The sequence below is a fragment of the Danio aesculapii genome, chromosome 25 (assembly GCF_903798145.1).
Source record: "Danio aesculapii chromosome 25, fDanAes4.1, whole genome shotgun sequence".
NCBI classification, from domain to species: Eukaryota; Metazoa; Chordata; class Actinopteri; order Cypriniformes; family Danionidae; genus Danio; species Danio aesculapii.
Window position 1 is genome coordinate 36,351,511 of NC_079459.1, and position 21,447 is coordinate 36,372,957.

The 21,447-nt window shown below is 39.5% G+C and overlaps 1 protein-coding gene and 1 non-coding gene across 3 annotated transcripts in view; both read left to right on the plus strand.

Annotated features, from left to right (window-relative positions):
- The window catches only part of znf609a (zinc finger protein 609a), a 194,214-nt gene extending 174,633 nt beyond the window's left edge, over positions 1–19,581 (plus strand). For both annotated transcript variants that reach the window (XM_056452234.1, XM_056452235.1), the window contains 6 exons: positions 6,458–6,545; positions 10,226–12,557; positions 12,704–13,106; positions 13,549–13,884; positions 14,903–14,981; positions 16,114–19,581. In XM_056452234.1, coding sequence (XP_056308209.1) covers positions 6,458–6,545; positions 10,226–12,557; positions 12,704–13,106; positions 13,549–13,884; positions 14,903–14,976 — 3,233 coding nt within the window. In that variant the 3' untranslated portion in view covers positions 14,977–14,981; positions 16,114–19,581. The remainder of the gene's footprint in view (positions 1–6,457; positions 6,546–10,225; positions 12,558–12,703; positions 13,107–13,548; positions 13,885–14,902; positions 14,982–16,113) is intronic.
- LOC130219939 (U5 spliceosomal RNA) lies at positions 8,352–8,465 on the plus strand. Its single transcript, XR_008836101.1, has one exon. It is a non-coding gene; the product is annotated as a U5 spliceosomal RNA (small nuclear RNA).
- Positions 19,582–21,447: the final 1,866 nt, after the last annotated feature.

Genomic DNA, 21,447 nt, shown 5'->3' on the forward strand with positions numbered 1-21,447 from the left:
GGTTAAGAGGCGTATGTGGAGAGTTTAAGCAACCTCTTGTGATATAAGCAGACGTTAGCTGTGTTTAAGTCTAGTGTTGGGTGTAGTTGCTGACAGTGTAATGAGTTACTGAAGCATCAGTTTTATTTTGATCTAATTTAAAGTTACTTATGGTTAATGTACATAAATTCAACAGTTCTATAGTATCGATAGATAGGTGGATGGATGGATGAATAGAGTGATGGATGAATGGAGGAATAAAACATTTAATGGATAGAACATTAGATGGATAAAACAATAAATGGATGGATGGATAAATGGATGGATGGAAAGTGATGGATTGATAAAACGATGGATGATTGATTAGATGATAGATGGATAGAACAATAGATAGAATAATGGATGGATGGATGGATGGATAAAACGTTTATTGGATAGAACATTGGATGGATGGATGGATGGATGGATGGATTGGTAGAACGATGGATGGATGATAGAATGATGGATGGATCGAATGATTAATAGAGCGATGGATGGATGGATAGAACAATGGATGGATGGATAGAATGAATAATGGATAGAGCGATGGATGGATGGAACAATGGATGGATAGAATGATGGATGAATGATAGATGATAGAATGATGGATGAATAGAACAATAGATAGAATGATGGATGGATGGATGGATAGAACAATGCATGGATGGATGATAGAATGATGGATGGATAGGATGATTAATGGATAGAGTGATGGATGGATTGAACAATGGATGGATAGAATGATGGATGAATGATAGAATGATGGATGGATAGAACAATAGATAGAATGATGGATGGATGGATGGATGGATAAAACGTTTAGTGGATAGAACATTGGATTGATAGAACAATGGATAGATGGAACGATGGATGGATTGATGGATAGTTTGATCAAATGAATGGATGGATAGAACGATAGATGGATGGATTGATAGAATGCTGGATGGATAATGTTTAATGGATAGAACGATGGATGGATAGAATGATAGATGGATGGACAGAATGTTTAATGAATAGAAAATTGGATTGTTGGAAAGATAGACGGATAGGATGATGGATGGATGGATTGATGGATAGATTTATAGAACAATGGATGGATGGATGGATCAAAGAATAGAATGATAGATGGATGGATGGCTGGATGGATGGATGCATGGATGGATAGAATGTTTAATGAATAAAACATTGGATTGATGGATAGATAAACGGATAGAATCATGGATGAATGAATAAAACAATGGATGGATGGAACGATAGATGGATGGATTGATTGATAGATTGATAGAACGATGGATGGATGGATGGATCGAAGAATATAACAATGGATGGATTAATGGATGGATGGATCGAAGAATAGAACGATAGATGGATGGATGGATGGATGGATAGATTGATAGAACGATGGATGGATGGATAGAATGATGGATGGATTGATGCATGGATAGAATGTTTAATGAATAAAACATTGGATTGATGGAAGGATAGAATGATGAATGGATGGATGGATGGAAGGATAGATCGTTTAATTGATAGAACAATAGATGGATAGAACAATAGATGGATAGAACAATGGATGGATAAAATGATGGATGGATAGAAAATTTAATGGATAGAACATTGGTTGAATGGATGGATGGATGGATGAATGGATTGATGGATAGATAGAACGATAGATAGATAGAGCGATGGATGGATGGATATTTGTGATAATTGATGATGTGTGTTATAGTTTATAGTCCGCTAAGCGTTCGCAGGATTGTGACTGGCGTTCAGAGGAGAGAAATGTGTAACGTTGAAAGAATTCAGCAGATAAGTGGAGACCACTGCCCGGGGCTCCGTCCCCAGAGAGAGTTACAGCACGGTTAATGATCGGGCGGCTTTCCCAGAGCCAACAAACGGCTGATTTCATGAGCAGATGGAGACACGCTCGGCTTTTTACATCTCATTGTTTGCTCCAGTTCCAGCAGCGGCTTTAATCTCCACAATTAGGAGCGCTGTCTTAATCTGTCTGAAAGCAAACCTGTGAGAACGCTGAGATGATTTCCAGGTTATCTGATGAACAGATGTGAGGCTTTTCACTGCGTTCATAAAGCTGTGAGCTCCAGGATCGTGTGCTGGTGCTAACATTTAATATACAATATCTGTAAATGAACAATGTTTTCTGATTGTTTGGATGTTGATCTCTGCTCTGTCTGCTTTTACTGTTGAGAATTCAACTCTACACTTTAACAAAGTGACTTTTATTGACATTTTAGTCACTTGAGATAATGTTTAAGCAATAATATCTAGAGGAATCAACCTGACATAGCAGAGAATGTGCTGGAGTTTATCACAAGCTTTCTGTAGTGTAATACACAACAGGTCGGTTATCAGAATGGTTTTCTAACCCCCGGTGGGCACTGATGGTACTGCAGGGAGGGCGCCAGGTATTAAACACCTGACCATAATTATAAATAAATATAAATAATCATAAGTGTAGAGAGAGCCTGCTGCTGATCTGATCTATAATTCATTAATGAGGAACAAATCATAAATGATCACTGTATTCACTCTTCAATATCGCACATTGATTATTTTTTGCTGAATACATGGCTGTCGGTATTCTTTTTTGATTTATCAATCTATCCATCCATCCATCAGTCTATCCGTATATCTATCTATCTGTCTATCTGTCCATCCATCAATCCATCCTTTCATCCATCCGTCTATCTATCCGTCTATCCATCTATCCATCCATCCGTCCGTCTATCTATCTATGTTTATCTATCTATCTATCTATCTATCTATCTATCTATCTATCTATCTATCTATCTATCTATCTATCTATCTATCTATCTATCTATCTATCTATCTATCTATCTATCTATCTATTTGTCTGTCTGTCTGTCTGTCTGTCTATCTGTCCATCTATCCGTCCATCCGTCCATCTATCTGTCTATCTGTCCATCTATTATCTATCTATCCATCCATCCATCCGTCCGTCCGTCCGTCCGTCCGTCCGTCCATCTATCTATCTATCTATCTATCTGTCCGTCCGTCTGTCTGTCTATCCATCTATCCATGGCATAACCCTCCAAAACATTTAGGAAATCAGTCTCTCTCTCTCACACACATATATACACTCTTACACACACAGAAACACACTCTCTCTCACACACACTCTTTTACTCTTTCACACACACACTCTCTCTCTCTCTCCCTCTCCCTCTCTCTCTCTCTCTCTCTCTCTCTCTCTCTCTCTCTCTCAGTGCAAGAGTGCAAATGTCAGTTCAAAGCTGATGACTGGAGCTCTGGTTTCAACAAGAGACTCACTGACACGCAGAGGTCACTCGAAGGGAATGTTACACACACACACACACATATATACACACTTACACACACTCTCTCACACACACACACACACTCTCTCTCTCTATCACACACACACACACACACACACATATTCTCAATACACTGCAGTGTTTCCCGTTCGGCTGTGTGTCATAATGCTCTTTATTATTTCTGGAAGTGCACACACACACACACACACACACACACACACACACACACACACACACACACACACACACACACACACACACACACAGAGAGCTGTAGTGTAGTGGATTGTCAGAGTGTGTTTAATGAGAGTGTGTGAGAGCTCCGCAGCTCTCTGAACTCTCTCGCCATCACTAATAATGCCGCACGCTTTGAACAATAACATGGACACTGGCAGCGTCTTTAACTTCCCCGTTCACCTTTCCCCCCGCCGGTGGTCCCGCTTCAACAACAGCTGATGTCATGCTAATCGCTAGCAGATGTAGAACGGTTTCATATATTTATTATTTTCCTTCAGTCTCACACAAGAGCCCAGTTATCCACCATTCCCCGTCCGCAGACCGGATTGGAGGATGGAGAATTCTCCCGCTCGGGCTCCGTTGAGATGGAATGGGCTCCGTTGCGGCGCACGGTTGCCAGTTGTCAAGGAAACGCAGCGTGAAGGGCAGAGCTAAACACACGGAGGGGTTTTTGTCTCGTCGACTGCGGAGTGAAATGTTTATTGCCTGGCAGCTCTTGATAAGCTGTTTTAGAGGCAGGCGATTGATGCCCCATCGAGAATAACCTGATCAGTGTGTGTGTGTGTCACTGAGAGACGCAGTCAAACACACCACACATCAGTGTATAATATGACAGGGTCAGATGCTTGTGTGTGTGTGTACTGGTTTAGCTATACTTGTGAGGACTCGATTGTCCTGGTTAAAATAGTAAAATATGAAAACAACACACTGATGAGGACATTACACTGATCCTCGCTAATTAAAAGTGCTTATAAATAGGACAGAATTAGTGTTAGAATCTAATAATTGGCGGGGACTTGTTTGCAGTCATCATCGGGTTTAGGTCAGGGCTAGGGTTAGGCCACAGATACCATCATTAACTTGATATAAAAACAATGGTCTATGTAATGTCTTCACTAATATAGGATAAAAAATGTGCGTGTGTGCGTGCACGTGTGTGTGTGCAAGGTAAACCACTGTACATTGTCTGACCGTGCTATCATTTCAAGTTTTCATGATCAATAAAAAGGTGATTGATTATTGTAATGTTGAAAACTAGCAGTAAATATTGTACGATTGTGATTAGCTGTTGTGTAAATTCATGTTTATGATGAGTTATATGTTATAGAGTGCTAATATTGATCTATAATAGATAATTATATACACACACTAGCTGACTTGTGGTGGATCTTAGTTGTAAGAGCAGCAGATAACAGCTCGACTTTTAGTTGATCATTTGGAAAAGTGTCAGAAGGTGGATTTCTCTGCTGAATCATCTGTTGATCTGCATCAATCATCACAGATACTGCAGAAGACCTACTGGAACCAGCATGGAGCCAAGATTCTTATAGAAATCAGTCAAGTTTGGTGAAGGAGAAATCATGGTTTGGGGTCACATTCAGTATGGGGTGTGCGAGAGATCTATATATCTTATATATATAAGTTATATATTTGACAGTGAAACAGCATGTCCTACTGCTGAATATTCTAAACAGGTGATGTTAGACTGATGTCTGCTGCCCCCTGCTGTTCATAAATCTGCTTCAGTAAAAGCGCAGCCCTTATTATCTGTCTGTTTCTCTGGATGTGTGAATTTAGTTGTTGTTAAATGTAAAGCAGATTCACAAAACCTGCTGAAGCTGATGTTGATGGATCTGTTTATACACCTGTGCTGATTCCAGTCCAAAACTAACACTGAATACACACTCAAATGCTTTAATAATGGCTTATAACTTGAGAAAGCAATCCTTCAACACCAAGTTCTGTTCGCTGGATGCTTGATCTGATGTGATCTATTCAATTAGAAAGGATTAGATTTACAGTATGCAATAATACAGTTTTTTTTGTTATTTTACACTATTTGGCAACCCTTCCTGTCACATAAAAGATGGAAAAATCCTTCAACACAGTTCTGTTCACTGGATGCTTGATCTGATGTGGTCTATTCAATTAGAAAAGACTAGATTCACAGTATGCAATAATACTGATGTTTTTGTTTTTTTACACTATTTGGCAACCCTGTTACATAAAAAAATCAATAGATTTACAGTATGCATTAATACTGATTTTATTGCATAAAATTTAATGCTTTATTGGATGCTTAATCTGATGCAATTTATTCAATTAGAAGGGATTAGATTTCAGTATGCAATAATACAGATTTTTTGCTATTTTACACTATTTGGCAACCCTTCCTGTCACAACCCCTCCTGTCACATGGAAGAACCCTTCAACACTCAGTTCTGTTCGCTGGATGCTTGATCTGATGTGGTCTATTCAATTAGAAAGGATTAGATTTACAGTATGCAATAATACAGATTTTTTTGTTATTTTACACTATTTGGCAACCCTTCTTATCACATGAAAAAATTCAATAGATTTACAAAACCCAACACCCAGTTGTGTTATTTTACACTATTTGGCAACTCTTCCTGTCACACAGATCAACACAGTTGTGTTCACTGGATGCTTGATCTGATGTGGTCTGTTTAATTAGAAAAGATTAGATTTACAGTATGAAATAATACTGATTATGGCACTATTTGGCAACCCTTCCAACAGTTACCTACAGTTGAGAGTCCATGTCTGTTCATACGGCAGCAATGTCAGACGGAGGACGTGGGCCTGTTCTTTACCTCTCCTTGCATACTAATAGTGTTTTGTGCACCCTGCTGTTCTGCTGGGCTTTATACTGTGTGTGTGTGTGTGTGTGTGTGTGTGTCCAGGATTTGGACATTTGTGCTGAGGAATGAGTTTAAATCGCACTAAACCCGTAATATGATGAAGTAAAGCTAATCTGAAGTCTACACCTCACATGTAAAAACAGAACTGAAATAAAAACATATTTTAAACCGTATTAAGAATCTGACCGTGTGTTTGCTGTGTGTCTGTGTTTTCTGCAGGTATGCTGGTAGTGAATGTCACCTGGAGGAACAAGACGTATGTGGGCACTCTTTTAGACTGCACTCGACATGACTGGGCGCCGCCACGGTAAGACAAATAACAAACATACGACTGAAATCAGGGGTCATACGGGGGGCTGGAGATTCAGTCTAGTGTTTTGAAAGGTTAAATGTGCTTTAAACTGCTTAAAAATGTTGTTTCTTTGACGGTTTATCTGATTAAATATGTATTAAACTATTTTAAAAGCATTTAATACTTTATTATTACCTTGAATAGTGTGTTGAAGTCTAAAAGAGTTCGTTTTTTTACCTTTTACCTCATCACTGTTATAACTCCAACCCTTAGCTGTGTTCTGCTTCCTCAAGGTCAGATAACCAGCACAGCGTAGTGCAAAATAATTTAGTGTACATAATGCTGTATACATTTAAGCGCCTCGGCCTCAGGAGGCTGCTTGTGATGTCTAATCGTAATGTTCCAGAAAAGGCTGTATTTCCATGCTGCACTTTATCTGCAGGCTGCAGGCCAACATTACTGACAGCTTCATCCCCTGAGGAGAGCAGCGCTGCATTCATACAGGAGTAACTCAGACTCACATGTAGCCCTCAGATCTGCTTAAAACAATGAGAGATCAATGAAAGCTCGTTCTCTTTATTTTTTGGGCGTCACCATTGTGGAGGTTTCCACTGACAATTCCAACTCTGTTCATCCCAAATACTCCGACTATGAGCTTTATGCAGTCTCATATAGAAATCTGATATATGGCAATGTATACAAACTACATGTATGACTTACAAGTTCATATTTGGATTTCACATATATAAAATAGGGTGTCATGGTGGCTCAGTGGTTAGCATTGTGGCCTCACAGCAAGAAGGTCACTGGGTCGAGTCCCGGCTGGGTCAGTGGTCATTTCTGTGTGGAGTTTGCATGGTCTCCCCATGTTGGCGTGGGTTTCCTCCAGGTGCTCCGGTTTCCCCCACAGTCCAAACACATGCGCTATAGGGGAATTGATCAACTAAACTGGCCGTAGTGTATGTGTGTGAATGAGTGTTTCTGGGAGTTTCCCAGCACTTGGTAGCAGATGGAAGGACATCCGCTGTGTAAAACATATGCTGAAATAGTTGGTGGTTCATTCTGCTGTGGAGACCCCTGATGAATAAAGGAACTAAGCCGAAGGAAAATGAGCAAATGTATATATAAAATGTCATTTATGTCATCATGCATAACGAAAACTGTCAATTATATTAGCTATAATTGTATATACACAGGGGCGTAGCGGACATTTCAAAAGTGGGGGGACGGCTGTATGAGATCATACGTTTATATAATTATTAATCACCTGTTTCTAAATGGTCTCTCTAAAAGTGAGGGGGACGGATCCCCCCATACCCCCCCCCCCCCCCCCCCCCCCCCCCCCCGGTTGCTACGCCCCTGTATATATGTGTTGAAATATGGCATATATACAGTCAAGCCAGAAAATAATCGTACCCCTGGCAAATTCTGACTTAGTTACTTTTATTCAATCAGCAAGTTGTTCCAGAAATGACACCGACTTCTCCCAAAATATAACAAGATGATGTACAAGAGAAACTATTGTGGAAAAAGTATTTCTCTGCTTTTATTTACATTTGAACTAAAATGTCATTCCAGAAAGAAAAAAGTCAGAATTTTTCAGAATTTATATATATATAAACCACAGAACACAGATTTTTTTTATTTACATCTATGTACATTTGTATTTCCAATGGCAATAGTTGCATTAGTTGCAATAGTTGCAATAGTTCCAATGGCAATAAATGTGTTACATAAATAACAAAAATTTTATATATGTAAAATCCAAATATGAACTTGAATGTCATATATATAATTTACAAAAGATGCACACACTGCATCAACTCATGTTTCACCTCAGATCGAATAAATCTTTCACCTTTTGCTAAAGATTTCTGTGGGGAGGAACACAATGAGTATAATCTAATTATTTGATGCCATGCTTATTGCGGGGCTCAAAACAAAAACAAACATGCACACACTGCGTTTTTTCCTCATCTCAGATTACAATATAGGGTGACTCAGTACATTATGCATTGACAAGATAAACACAAGAAATAAAATATATATATATATATATAACTAACAGTTCCTTCTAGCCTCCTGACTGTACCTGACCAAAAACAGCATCCTTATTCTCACAGGCAGGAATTCTCCTGTATTGTATCTCAAGCATTACATATACAGTTGAAGTCTAAATTATTCGCCCTCCTGTGAATTTTATTTTCCAATATTTCCTAAATGATGTTTCTCAGATTCAGGAATTTCTCACAGTATTTCCTCTAATATTTGTTCTTCTGGAGAAAGTCTTGTTTGTTTTATTTCAGCTAGAATAAAAGCAGTTTTTAATTGTTTTAAAGCCATTTTAAAGTCAATATTATTAGCCCCCTTCAGCAATATTAGTGTTGGATTGTCTCCAGAATAAACCACTGTTATACAATGACTTGCCTAATTACACTAACTTTACCCTAATTACCCTAGTGAAGCCTTTAAATGTCACTTTAAGCTGAATACTAGTGTCTTGAAGAATATCTAGTCTAATATTATGTGCTGTCATCATGGCAAAGAGAAAATAAATCAGTTATTAGAGATGAGTTATTAACACTATTATGATTAGAAATGTGCTGAAAAAATCTTCTTTCCATTAGACAGAAATCGAGGGAAAATATACAGGGTGGCTAATAATTCAGGAGGGCTAATAATTCTGACTTCAACTGTATTATACATCATCTTGTCAGTTCTGTTCTGATGTTTCGGGGCCCTGAGGTAACTTTAGTAACTGCTTTGTTTTACTATGGTTTAATGCCTGTACTTTGATGGAGCTCTCCGAGCCTGTGCCTTATCTGTTGGAGGATGTTATCAGACTGCATCTAATCAGCATCCAGGTCAGCGTGGCGTAATCCTGCAGCAGTGTGTGCCATTCATCAGAACAAGAGTTGCTGTCGAGATCAGGGATAACCAGAGGATAAAAACGCACAGCACGTTGCTGGCTCTCCAGGGCCCGCTGGAGAAGCACTTACAGCATCCAAATGGAGAGGCTGATTTAGTGGAGAGCCCATTTCTCATCTCAGAGAATCTGCAGCACTGTTAGCACTGGGGTTGGGGGATTTTTATTAAATTCAAACCGCAAATGTGATTGAGCAATGCTACGATTGTTGTGCACGTCTTCTAAATGAACGATGTGCTCTCATAGAAACACACATAAACCTGTCCAAATGCACATGAATAGCAGTTGGCGAATAAACATAAGATTAAACTGCTTTCATTGATTCAGCGTGACTGTAATAATAATGTCTCACAGAAGGATTTATTTCAAACACTCACTTGTAGTTTTGAGGTGAGTTTGGAGTAAAGACATGGTATTGTATGTTGTAATTTCAAGTGCAGCTTTTACTACAGCCATAGTTCATTGAGAAGTGACACAAACAGTTGTCACTATCGCAGAACGATTATCTTGATGTCATTATCAATTATAACTATGTGAGCTAGCTAAATAAACACGGTAAATGTTCATTTCACGTAGACTTTAAAATGCAGTAAATGGTTAAATGTCTTTTTCTTCTATGGACCTCTTCGTATAAAATCTCAGCCAAATCTCAAAACTGTCCTATGGTGTGACTGTCTCAAGGGTAGCTCAATAAATTACAGCTATTTTAATCCATATATTTCTAAAAACGTAGAAACTTGATGCATTTTGATATGTTTTGTTTCTTCAGATTCTGTGAGTCGCCAACAAGTGACCTGGAGATGAGAAACGGCCGTGGCCGAGGTAAAAGAATGAGACCCAACAGCAATACGCCAGTCAACGAGAACAGCAACTCTTCTGATAACAAAGGCAGCAACAACAGCAAAACACGGGCAGCGTCTAACAGCAAAGGCCGCAGGGGCAGTCAGAACTCCTCGGAGCGCCGCACACCACCAAACAGCAACACTGAGGATGTAAAAGCCAGTCCTTCCTCCGCTAACAAACGCAAGAACAAACCTCCGTCAGACATGGAGCCCAATTCCAGTTCAGAGGATACAAAGGGTAGCAAACGCATGCGCACCAATTCAAACAGTGGGATACCTCATACAATTCTTCCCCTTTCCAATATTAAAGCGGAATCATTGCCACCTTCATTGGACCGCAGTTGCTCCTCTCCAGTCCTTATTGACTGCCCGCATCCCAATTGCAATAAGAAGTACAAGCACATCAATGGACTGAAGTATCACCAAGCTCGTGCTCACAATGACGATGACGTTAAACTGGACATAGACGGCGATAGCGAGAATGGCGAGGATTCGACTTTGCATCCCGAGCCAGGCAGTTGCAATGGTGCAACTATTTCCCAGAAGGGCTGTGCATCTCCTGCACGGTCAGTCACTCCAAAAGGACGAGGAATTGATGCTCAGAGTCCATCGCCGTCTGGAAAGATGAGCTCCAAACAGCCTGGCAAGAAAAAAGCGGATGCAGAGCATGACTCTGGAGTGCCCATGGATGGTTGTGAGGATGGACCATGTCTCACTGATGACACTAGCAATGATGGGATCGATGATAAAAGAGGTTTGGATAAAACTAAGAAGGCTGGGAGTGGTTCTAAGCTTGCTCAGAAAGCAATGAAGTCAGCAAGACCACCGCTAGTTCCCTCATTGCCTACGCAGCAACTGTACAACTTGCCAACCTCTGGATTCCCGGCGCCCAGTTCTGGTTCGTCCTCAAGTATGGGATCTGTAGTGGTTCAGCCGATTAGTAAAAGCCCGCAGCTGAAAAACATTCAACCCAAACCTGCACTTATAGCAGATCCAGCTATAAACCAAGCTTTGAGTGGCTCCAAGGACAAGAAGAAGAAAGATAAGAAAAAGAAGGAGGCTGGAAAGGAAGGAGACAGTCCGAAAGCGAAAGGAGGGAAACCTGAGGAAGGTAAAAGCCCATATTCTGAGAGTTCAGACCAAGGCGGGAGGAGTGAAGGGATGTTAAATGGATCCTCAGATCCACATCAGAGCCGCCTTGCAAGCATGAAAGCTGAAGCCGACAAGATATACAGCTTTTCTGACAATTCCCCTAGTCCTTGCATTGGTGTGGCTAGTCGGATCGAAACCGGAGGGATTGCACAACCTCTAACTCCACTTCACGTGGTAACCCAAAATGGGGCGGATAACTCTTCTGTGAAGACCAACAGCCCGGCATATTCTGACATTTCTGATGCAGGCGAGGATGGAGAAGGTAAAGTCGACAGTACGAAAGTCAAATCTGAAGATCCGGCAGTTCGGGAAGGTGCCAAGAAATCCCTGTTCCCATCCCAGCCGCCAAACAAAGACTCCTCCTATTATCCAGGTTTTGAATACTACTCCCCTAATAATAATACTTATGGCAACCCCAGTCCGGGAGTCTCCAATACTGCAACATCACTGCAAGAAGGTGCAGTGAAGGTAAAAAAAGAAGAGGAGCCAGAATTGCAAAGCATTGAAAAACCCAAATTGGAGCCTCCAGAAGATCGAAAGCCAGATGTTGTTGTTGGATCTTCTCAACAGCAGCAGCAGCAGCAGCAGCAGCCTTCGGTTATTCAGCAACGCTCCAGCATGTTCATGCAACCGCTTTATTATAATCAGTATGCATACGTGCATCCCTTTGGATATTCTCCAGATCAGGCCTATCACAACCACCTGATGAACCCAGCATACAGGCAGCAGTGTGAGGACCGACAAAGACAAGCAGCCGAGCAGCATCGAGCCGCTGAGAAAAAATCTGAAGCCGCTCAGAAGGAGAGGGAAGCTCAGATGAAGCCAGAGGAGTGGAAACAGAAAGCTTCAGTTCCTCCTACGTTGTCTAAAGCTCCAAGTGTTTCAGATTTGGGCAAGCCGTCTCCGCAGGGCAAGCCCAAAGAGTCTACAGAGCCTGGAAAATCAGTCATTATCCCTAAAGGGGAAGATGGCAAGGGGACGAGCCAGCAAGGTGAAGGGTTGAAAATGAAGCTGAGTGAAGCAGGGCATCATGGGAAGGATGAGCAGAAACCAGGCCTGGAGCCTGGAAGATCGGCTATGGAGCAGGCAATGTACATGTATAGACAGGTATGGAGCTTAGGGTTACTTACAGTTGAAGGCAAATTTATTCACCCTTATTCTTTAAGTTTTTAAGAGTCAGAACCCTGTCTAAATAATCAACACACTGCATTTACTTTATTCATTATGTGCATTAAAATATCTGTCTTTTCCAGGAGCCAGATTCTCGATTGTGGCCCTATGTTTACCCCAGCAAGTACCCTGATGCTCAAAAACAAATTGACGAGGAGCGATGGAAGGAAGAGCGAGAACGGGATCGTGAGCGAGAAAAGGACAGAGATAGAGACCGCGAGAGAGAACGAAAGAGTAAAGATGAAAGGCAGCGTCCCAAAGACACGCCATTAAAAGAAGAAAATAAAGAAGAACCACGAACTTCATCGTCCGCAGAGGAGCACAGAGTCAATAAAGACCCACGAGCACACATGCAGTTTTCCACACCTCTGGCACAGCATCAGTCGTATATGTCTTACATGCATGGATACCCCTACGGACAGGGTTACGACCCCAACCATCCGGGATACAGGGGCATGCCTGCGGTTGTGATGCAGAATTACCCTGGTAAGTCCTGTGTGGAGGAGATATCTAGCTGTTGAGGGGGTACATGCTTATGAAATACTATATTACGGGTTCCTACAGGTCATGGAATATTCTGGAATACAGTTGAAGTCAAAATTATTAGACTTTCTGTGAAGTTTCAAATAATTCCCAAATGATGTTTAACAGAGCAAGGAATTATTCACAGTATTTCCTTTAATATTTTTTCTTCTGGGGTAGGTCTTATTTGGTTTATTTCGGCTATAATCAAAGCAGTTTTTAAACCCATTTTAAGGTCAATATTATTAGCCTCCTTAAGCAATATTTTGTTTTGGATTGTCTCCTAATTACATAATTGACTTGCCTAATTACCCTACCTTGCCTAATTAACCTAATTACCCTAGTAAATCCCTACTCTGAGGTGATGATAATGCTAATAAATGCAATTCATTTGTCTTTCCTCCAGGATCGTACCTGTCGCCGGGCTACTCTTTTTCTCCATACGGCAGTAAGATGGCACCTGGGGAAGAGGCTGAGAAAGCTCGATCCAGTCCCACAGTGAGTGGAAAATCTGCGTCCGAGTCCAAAGCTCTGGATATGCTCCAACAGCACGCCAGCCAGTACAAGAGCAAATCGCCCACAGTGGCAGAGAAAACGACCCATGACCGAGAGCGCAGTGGAGCTGAGAGGGAGAGAGACGGAGAACGACCCAGATCTTCACCCTCGCAGCGCATCATCCCATCACATCATCACCTCGGATATCAGCTTCTGCCGGGACAGTACGACCTGTCCTATGCTACAGGTCAGCCAGAACATCGGGTTGGGTTAATTTGGTGTAGTTTAGTTTGTTAGCTTAGTTTGGTTTGGTTTGGTTTCTTTTGGTTGGGTTAGTTTGGTTTTATTTGGTTTGATTCAGTTTAGTTTGGTTTAATTTAGGTTGGTTTGGTTTAATTTGTTTTGGGTTGGATTGGATTAGTATGGTTTGGTTTGGGTTAGTTTGGTTTGGTTTTTTGGGTTGAATTGGGTTAAGTTGGTTTGAGTTACTTTAGTTGGGTTAGTTCGGTTTAATTTGGTTTAGATTAGTTTGGTATGAATTAGTTTGGTTTCAGTTGGTTTCATTAGGTTTGGGTTGGTTTGGATTAGTATAGTTTGGAATGGGTCAGTTTGGTTTAATTTGGTTCAAGTTGGGTTAGTTTGGTTTGGTCTGTTTTTTGGGGTTGATTTGTGTTACGCTGGTTTGGGTTATTTTGGTTTAATTTGTTTTGGGTTAGGTTGGTTTGGGTTAGTTTGGTATAGATTAGTTTGGTTTAATTTGGTTTGGTTTGGGTTAGTTTCATTTGGTTTGTTTTGAGTTGGATTGGTTTGGGTTAGTATTGTGTAGTTAAAATTGCTTTGATTTTTTTTTTTGCGTTGATTTGGGTAAGGTTGGTTTAGTTTAATTTGGGTTGGGTTGGTTTGGTTTGCTTTCATTTGTTTTGGATTAGTTTGGGTCAGATATGTTTGGTTTAGTTTGGTTTAATTTGGTTTGATTTAGTTTAACTGCAATTAAATTACTTATCCACTAAAAAAGTAAAGTAAGGGGTTACTTTTAATCTGAGGTCATTTAATTAGTTCCTTAAAATGCACTTATTGTGTAAAATACTGTACATAAGAAGCAGTCATTTATTTAATTACTCAATACTGAAAAGGTAACTCTATTAGTAGCCTCTTTTTATAACGCTGTTAATAATAGATTAATTTAAAATATCTTGCACAACACTAATCTTGACCGAAAATAAATGTAGTATTTCAAATATTAAAGGTGTTTTTCTGTATTACAGGTATCTCCTCTTCAGCCATTGTTGCCAGTCAACAGGCCTCTGCCCCTTCACTTTACCCTCCAGCACGGAGGTGAGAATGGTAAGATGGATCAAAATTACCTTCAATCATTACCTTTTCATCTCTTGTAATGAATGTTATTTAAAAAAACATTACTTTGCCAATTGTTGCCTTGGGAAACTCTTTATTGTACATTTAAAGGGATAGTTCACTCAAAAATGGAAGTTTCCTCAGTTTTTCCTCACACTTAAGTGATTCCAAACCTTTTTGATTTTCTCTATTTAGTTGAACACAAAATAACATATTTGAAGAAAGCTGAGAAGCTGCAACCATTGACTTTCATAGTAGGAAAAGCAAACACTTTGGAAGTCAACGGTTGCAGATTTTATATGCGAGGAGTTTGTAATGCACTGGGTAGGAGAGTGTATGGGGTAGGACAGTTTTTTTTCTGTTATTATTAGAGCAAATAGCAATGCAAAAAATGTATTTGTTGTACTCTCCCATTCACTGCGCTCTGAATTACCAACTATGATGACTTCTGCTGCTGAGAAACATGGAAAAGTGAAAAGATTCCATTGTAAAAAGTGAAGCTGCAGTAATTAATTTAACCTCCTAACCACTTTTTGCCGCCGAGGCGCTATTAAAATGTCTTTACTATCTCTCACACTCGCAAATACTGACAATGAGTGGGTGTAAAACAATTTGAGGCTACTTTATGAACTTAATGGCCAATAAAAAGCACATACAAATCAGCACAAGTATTCACAATGTTGGTTCATTTTATATTGCTGACAAGATAATATTGATTTGTCGTCCAGCCCTAAATTATATCCTGGATCGAGTCTCCCTGTAATAAAGTTCAGTCTTTGCTGTCCTCTAGTGGTCACAATCTCTTACTACCGAAAGTCTACTTCTTTATACTGGCAACCATAGCTGTTTAGGCACATATAGAGCAGCATATGAAGAGTTTAATTGTTTTAAAGCCATTTTAAGGTCAATATTATTAGCCCCCTTAAGCCATATTAGTTTTGGATTGTCTCCAGAATAAACCACTGTTACACAATGACTTGCCTAATTACCCTAATTTGCCTAATTAACATAGTTAAGCGTTTAAATGTCACTTTAAGCTGATTACTAGTAACTTTGAAATGACCCAACACTATTGATAATGCATCAAAGTTCATCTTAAACTCTCTTCTCCTTCCTCCTGCAGGGAGAAGTGAGCGTTTTTCTGCAGACGTGTGACTGGTTCACATGAGGACGCGGTTGGGGAGCTTCTGCCATCAGTTCAATGATGTGCTCAGTTTATTTACGCTATATTTTTCCCAGCATCTTTGACCACTGTCGTCAGAGAAGGGAAAGTGTACAGCCTCCATCTACACTTCGCACATCCTCGCTCTCTGTGCTGCTGGCTTCATCTTCAGGAGAGCGGAGATACGGCAGAGATCTACACCACGCTCCCCGGATAAACGTGGACCTGCACAGTGTGGGGAATCTCAGATGAACGTTCTGGAAGTCACTACGTTGAGTTTAAAGCATGGGCGAAGCATACTGTTCTGAACTGCTGCTCTCGAGGATTATTGTTGTTGTTTTTATTCCCCGTCGAAGGATTCCTGCGTATTATTTTTCATACACAGTCTCTGTGGACTCTATGCAAGTGGAAAAGGTTTGATTTCCTCACTCGTTCATTCAGGGCAGTGAAGTTCGTGTTTTATTTACTGTTGCGAAGCCATCGACAGTTCAGGAGGCTTTTTTAATGCACTTCCCTGTCTTAACGTTGAGTTTTTGGAAAATAGGCACATTTTACAGCTCCTCTGGAGTTAAAACTTGTTTAATTTGATCATTTTTTAATCCAATCAGCTAATCTCTAGGACTGGCAGAAGCACTTTTAGCTTAGCTTAGCATAGATCATTGAATCGGATTAGACCGTTGGCATCTCACTCAAAAATAACTGAAGAATTTCGATCATTTTTCCAATTTAAAACTCGACTCTTTTGTAGTTACATTGTGTATTAAGACGAAACAATTAAAGAATGGAAAGTTGCTCCCTTTTTTTTAAACAAATTATGTCAAGGACCTGAACTCTTATTCAATATTTAAGGATCTTTAATGCTGTACTATGGCTTAAGCAATGCAATGATATTACACAGCACCTGAAAACAGTCCTCATCTTGGTGATTATTATATTATTACCAATATTTATTTTCAGGCACCACATAATATCATTGTGCTGCTTCAGCCATTGTACGGCCGTAAAGGTCTATTGGTTATTACACCAGACTGAGATTTTAGCTCCTAGCCATAGAGACCTACACAATAGCATAAAAACTATTCATTTTCTGTCTGTCTTCGTACATGATGTAACTACAGAAGAGTCAAGCTTTCAATAGAACAATAATCCAAACTCTTTGGTCGTTTTTGAGTAAGATGCTAATGGTCTAATCTGATTCAATGATCTATGCTAAGCTAAGCTAAAAATTCTTCAGCCAGACCCGGAAATCAGCTAAATGCATTTAAAAATGCTAAAACTCAACTCTTTAATACTAGGAGGGCTGTAAAATGAGTCTCTTTCCAAAACAAAAGTGAAGAATTCCTTTAATTTCCTCCATGCTCCTTTTGTTTTTCATTTGTGAGTGTTAAACAACAAGTCGCCACTCCAATGCTTTGTTCTTGAATAGGCAACGAATCCTCGTTGGTCTATCTAACAATGATTTTTGACATATTTTGGATTATCCAGGTCTGATGGAACGCCCCAAAATCCAGGAACTGTGACTTCCAGACTGGACACAATCCTATCAGCTCTAGATGGTCATTTGGCACACAATAAAGTGTGTGTGTGTGTGTGTGTGTTTGCCAATGGAGTTACCAGACTGAACTGTCTGTGTCTGGTCACAAACTGAATTTTCACACACGAATACTTCGATATGCTGCTTGCCAATCTCATGCCAGTCCAAAACAGGGCAAACCTTGAAGGCTTAGAGCGATCTGAGATGGAAAACCCCGAATGAAGCGTCGATCCAGACTTCTTTTAAGACTCGCAGAGCACCAAGCGAAGAAGCTGGAACCGGTCTTTCTCTGCATGGTTTGATCCAGCACTCAGCATTAACCCAAACAGAGCAATGCAACACATGCAGGCGTCCTTCCTTTTCTCCCTCACTATGTGCTTTCTGTATATATTGTACAAAGGAATTATTTTAAAAAGGTTGTTGGATGCTATCGGATTTTCTTACTATCTCTCTTTGTTTTGTTTTTTTCGTCTGTTAGCCTTTTTTTTTTCTACCATTGTTGACATAATATCAACGTTTAGCTGGTGTACGGCTTTATATTGGAAGTTTTGTTTGTTTTTTTACTCCTTTTTCTACCCCTCCTCTTGAGTCAAGTCTGCCCCACTCTGCTAGGAAAGCGTTTAGAAGCACATCCTTTTTTTTTTTTGTTGCGTTTACTGAAATAAAGTCGATTTTAATAAAACATCCCCTTCAAAAAAAAGAAGCATAAGTTCATATTTCAGTAGGGAATCTGCTTGGAAACTATAGATAATGAAGCGATAGCCTATATGGAGCTCACGTTTTTTGGTTCCGGTTCATCTTCATGCAGTTATTGTGTGAATCTCAAACTCTCAGGAGAGCATTATTGAAATCTGAGCCTTTGAAATCATCCTGGCATGTTCATCGCTCTCTGCGGCGTTCAAACTCCATTATTAAACGGCACAGGGAAGACGACATTACATAACGTAATCCGTTTCTAACGAAGATACAGCTTTTTCCCCATGTTTAACATGGCAGTTTTGAGTTTTATCGTCATACTGAGATGTCTGTAGTCAGAAATGTTCAGCATATGCAACTTTTATTTTTCAAGATTTTTAATTCGGCGTTAATTTCAAAGCCTCCGCCGTCCCTTCGTCTATTCTGAACTAATGCTAACGAGGCCTAATTGCACATTAATTTAGTTTAGTCTTTACATTATTCTCTCTGTGGTGATTAAAAACTTCTGATTTTGGATCAGCTAAAGAGTTACTGGTCTCAGATCTCGCGCTAATATGAGAGAGTTAGCATTTTTATATATAGTAATAACCTCACTTTTTAGTTGTACTGTCTTTGCGCCAGTAAACCTGTGCTGTCTGGTGACTTGATTCATAATTGTTGAGGAAAAAGCGCTTGATTGTTTTAATTTATTTTTCGAGGGTTCTTCTTTTTTTGTTGTTATTGCTGTTGTTTTTTCTAGTTGGAAGTTGTAGAAAGGTGAAACGGCCGCTTTTTGTTTTAACAGTTCAAACATTGGTTCACATTTGTCTCAGACGGTGCTAATATATAGCCTGCCCTGTGCAATCCTCATGGGAAGAGAAGAGGGAGATTTTGGTTTATTTTTTCGTTTTCTGTTCGTATTATTAGCCCCTCCCCAACACATCCTGCGAATTAAGCTCCGCCCACCCAACGTTTGTGGAGCGCAGCAGCGTCTCCGTGTGTCAGTCATCGGTACTTGAAAGAAAGATGTTTACATCATTTCTGCGTTTGGATCCATTTCTTTTTTGCGAACCATCACTTTCGTTTCTCGCTGCCTCTGTCCCACTCTCTCTTCCTAGGGATCTCTCATGTAAAGTGTAAATTGCTACATTTTTTTATACAATACTGTAACTTGCCTTTGTACATTTAGGCAGAAAATAAATCTTTTTATGAGACAATCACTACTGTTAATCTGTGTCTTATCTGTCAGAAAGAGTGAACGCAAGCTGTCGGCACGTGGAGTTATCTTATGATCAATGATTAAATATATATGTTTAAGAAAACATTTCAGGTCAACGGAAGGTTTCTAAAGATTTGTGAATCCCTAGAGGTTTATGGTGGAGTGATTTGCAGGTATGAGCATTATTAATTACAATAAAAAATGTTATAATTTAAAAGTACCAATGAAAATGAAATGGATGAAAGGGAAGTGTATTTTTCATTTATTCTACCTTTAAATCACTGATATGTTGTTGTTGTTTTTAAGCTACATTTTGGCTAGAAGTAATTCCAGTAACTTAAAAAACTGCATAATGTGAAAACAATTGAATATTTATTTTACTTATTATTATCATTGTATGGCTGCATTATATACTTATATTCGTAAACCCATGCGAATCTGAAAGCACGCAAGTCTTGAGAAAAGGTCCGATTTACATTTTTTACATAAAAAAAATAATAACAAAACGTCAACAATTGATCAAATTGATAAGTGGAATTGTGTTTACAGGCTTTGACCAACAGAGGGACATCTTTCACCAACTTTTGCAATGTTTTTGCCCAATTGTGAATTTGACTAATATATTTGGGACTAAACTAATTTCTTTTAAATTGATTAATATACACTTTATTGTCAGACAAGTCTGACATTTTTCTTGCAAAACAGTATCCACATAACAGTCAATATTACATACACTTTAACAAAAAACAACTTAACATTGACATCAGAAATCATGACAGCACATGCTTGATTGAATAAGTAAACGGGCGCCATATTTAATAGTTAACAAATAAAAACGTGGCTAATTGCTACTAATATTTTGCTGCCACGTATAATCTCTCCCTAATACTTAGTAAAATCCTTATAACTGAACTACTTATGTATATTTCATACTCATTCTAATTTGTTATAATGATCGACGACGATTGAAAAGGTGTAGAAATTAAGTACATTTCCGTCCATCTTATAACCAACCTCCGAAAACACATTTAGCAACTTTGTGAATGGGAAGAAACCTGTGAAAAAGTACATTGCGAACATTGATAATATTATAAATATTTAGCACTTAAAAGTGGGAAAGATTTACGTCTTGAAGAGCAGTTTTTCACCTCTGAGGCACTTTTGAAGAGCTATTTCGCGCCATCAGGTGACCAGCGCGGGAATGAAAAGCCGCGTGCGCTTGAGGATTCTACAGTTGCCATAGAAACACGCGTGAGCGCTGGAGGAGAATCAATCTCATAAGGACAGACCGAATACAAGATGGATCCAAATGGTTTCGGTTGAAAATAAGTCTGAGTATTAGAGCCATTCAAACCCACAAAAGTATATTCTGCACGATATGTAACCTGTATTCAGATTCAAAAAGACTGTCAACTCAAAAAGAGTGTATGTGTAAGATCTTGTAAAGCCCTCGTGATGTCTTTGTATGCGAGGCACGTGCGCGATTAAAATTCCATGCGCGCGCTCTCCCACAGTCCTTGTGAACGCGCAATGTGCCAAACACAAACAGCCCACTGTATGAAGCCCACAAGAGCTGCTGTGCATCTCAAATACGAGTTTATTTAGATTGCCTTGCAAAAATATGTTAATACGATTGATGAAAATTGCTAATATGTAAATGAACGCCACGTTTGTTGACTATATTGTAATAATCTAAATAGAAGAGCATACTTAAGTCCTTTAGTAGCTAAATATTGTATTATTTTTAAAATATACTATTGAGTTTATTCTGAAATCGTTTGTGTCATTGTTTCAGAACTTCTGTTGCATATGAGACCCTGATGAAAAATCCAGCTTAAACCAGCCTAGGCTGGTTGACTGGTTTTAG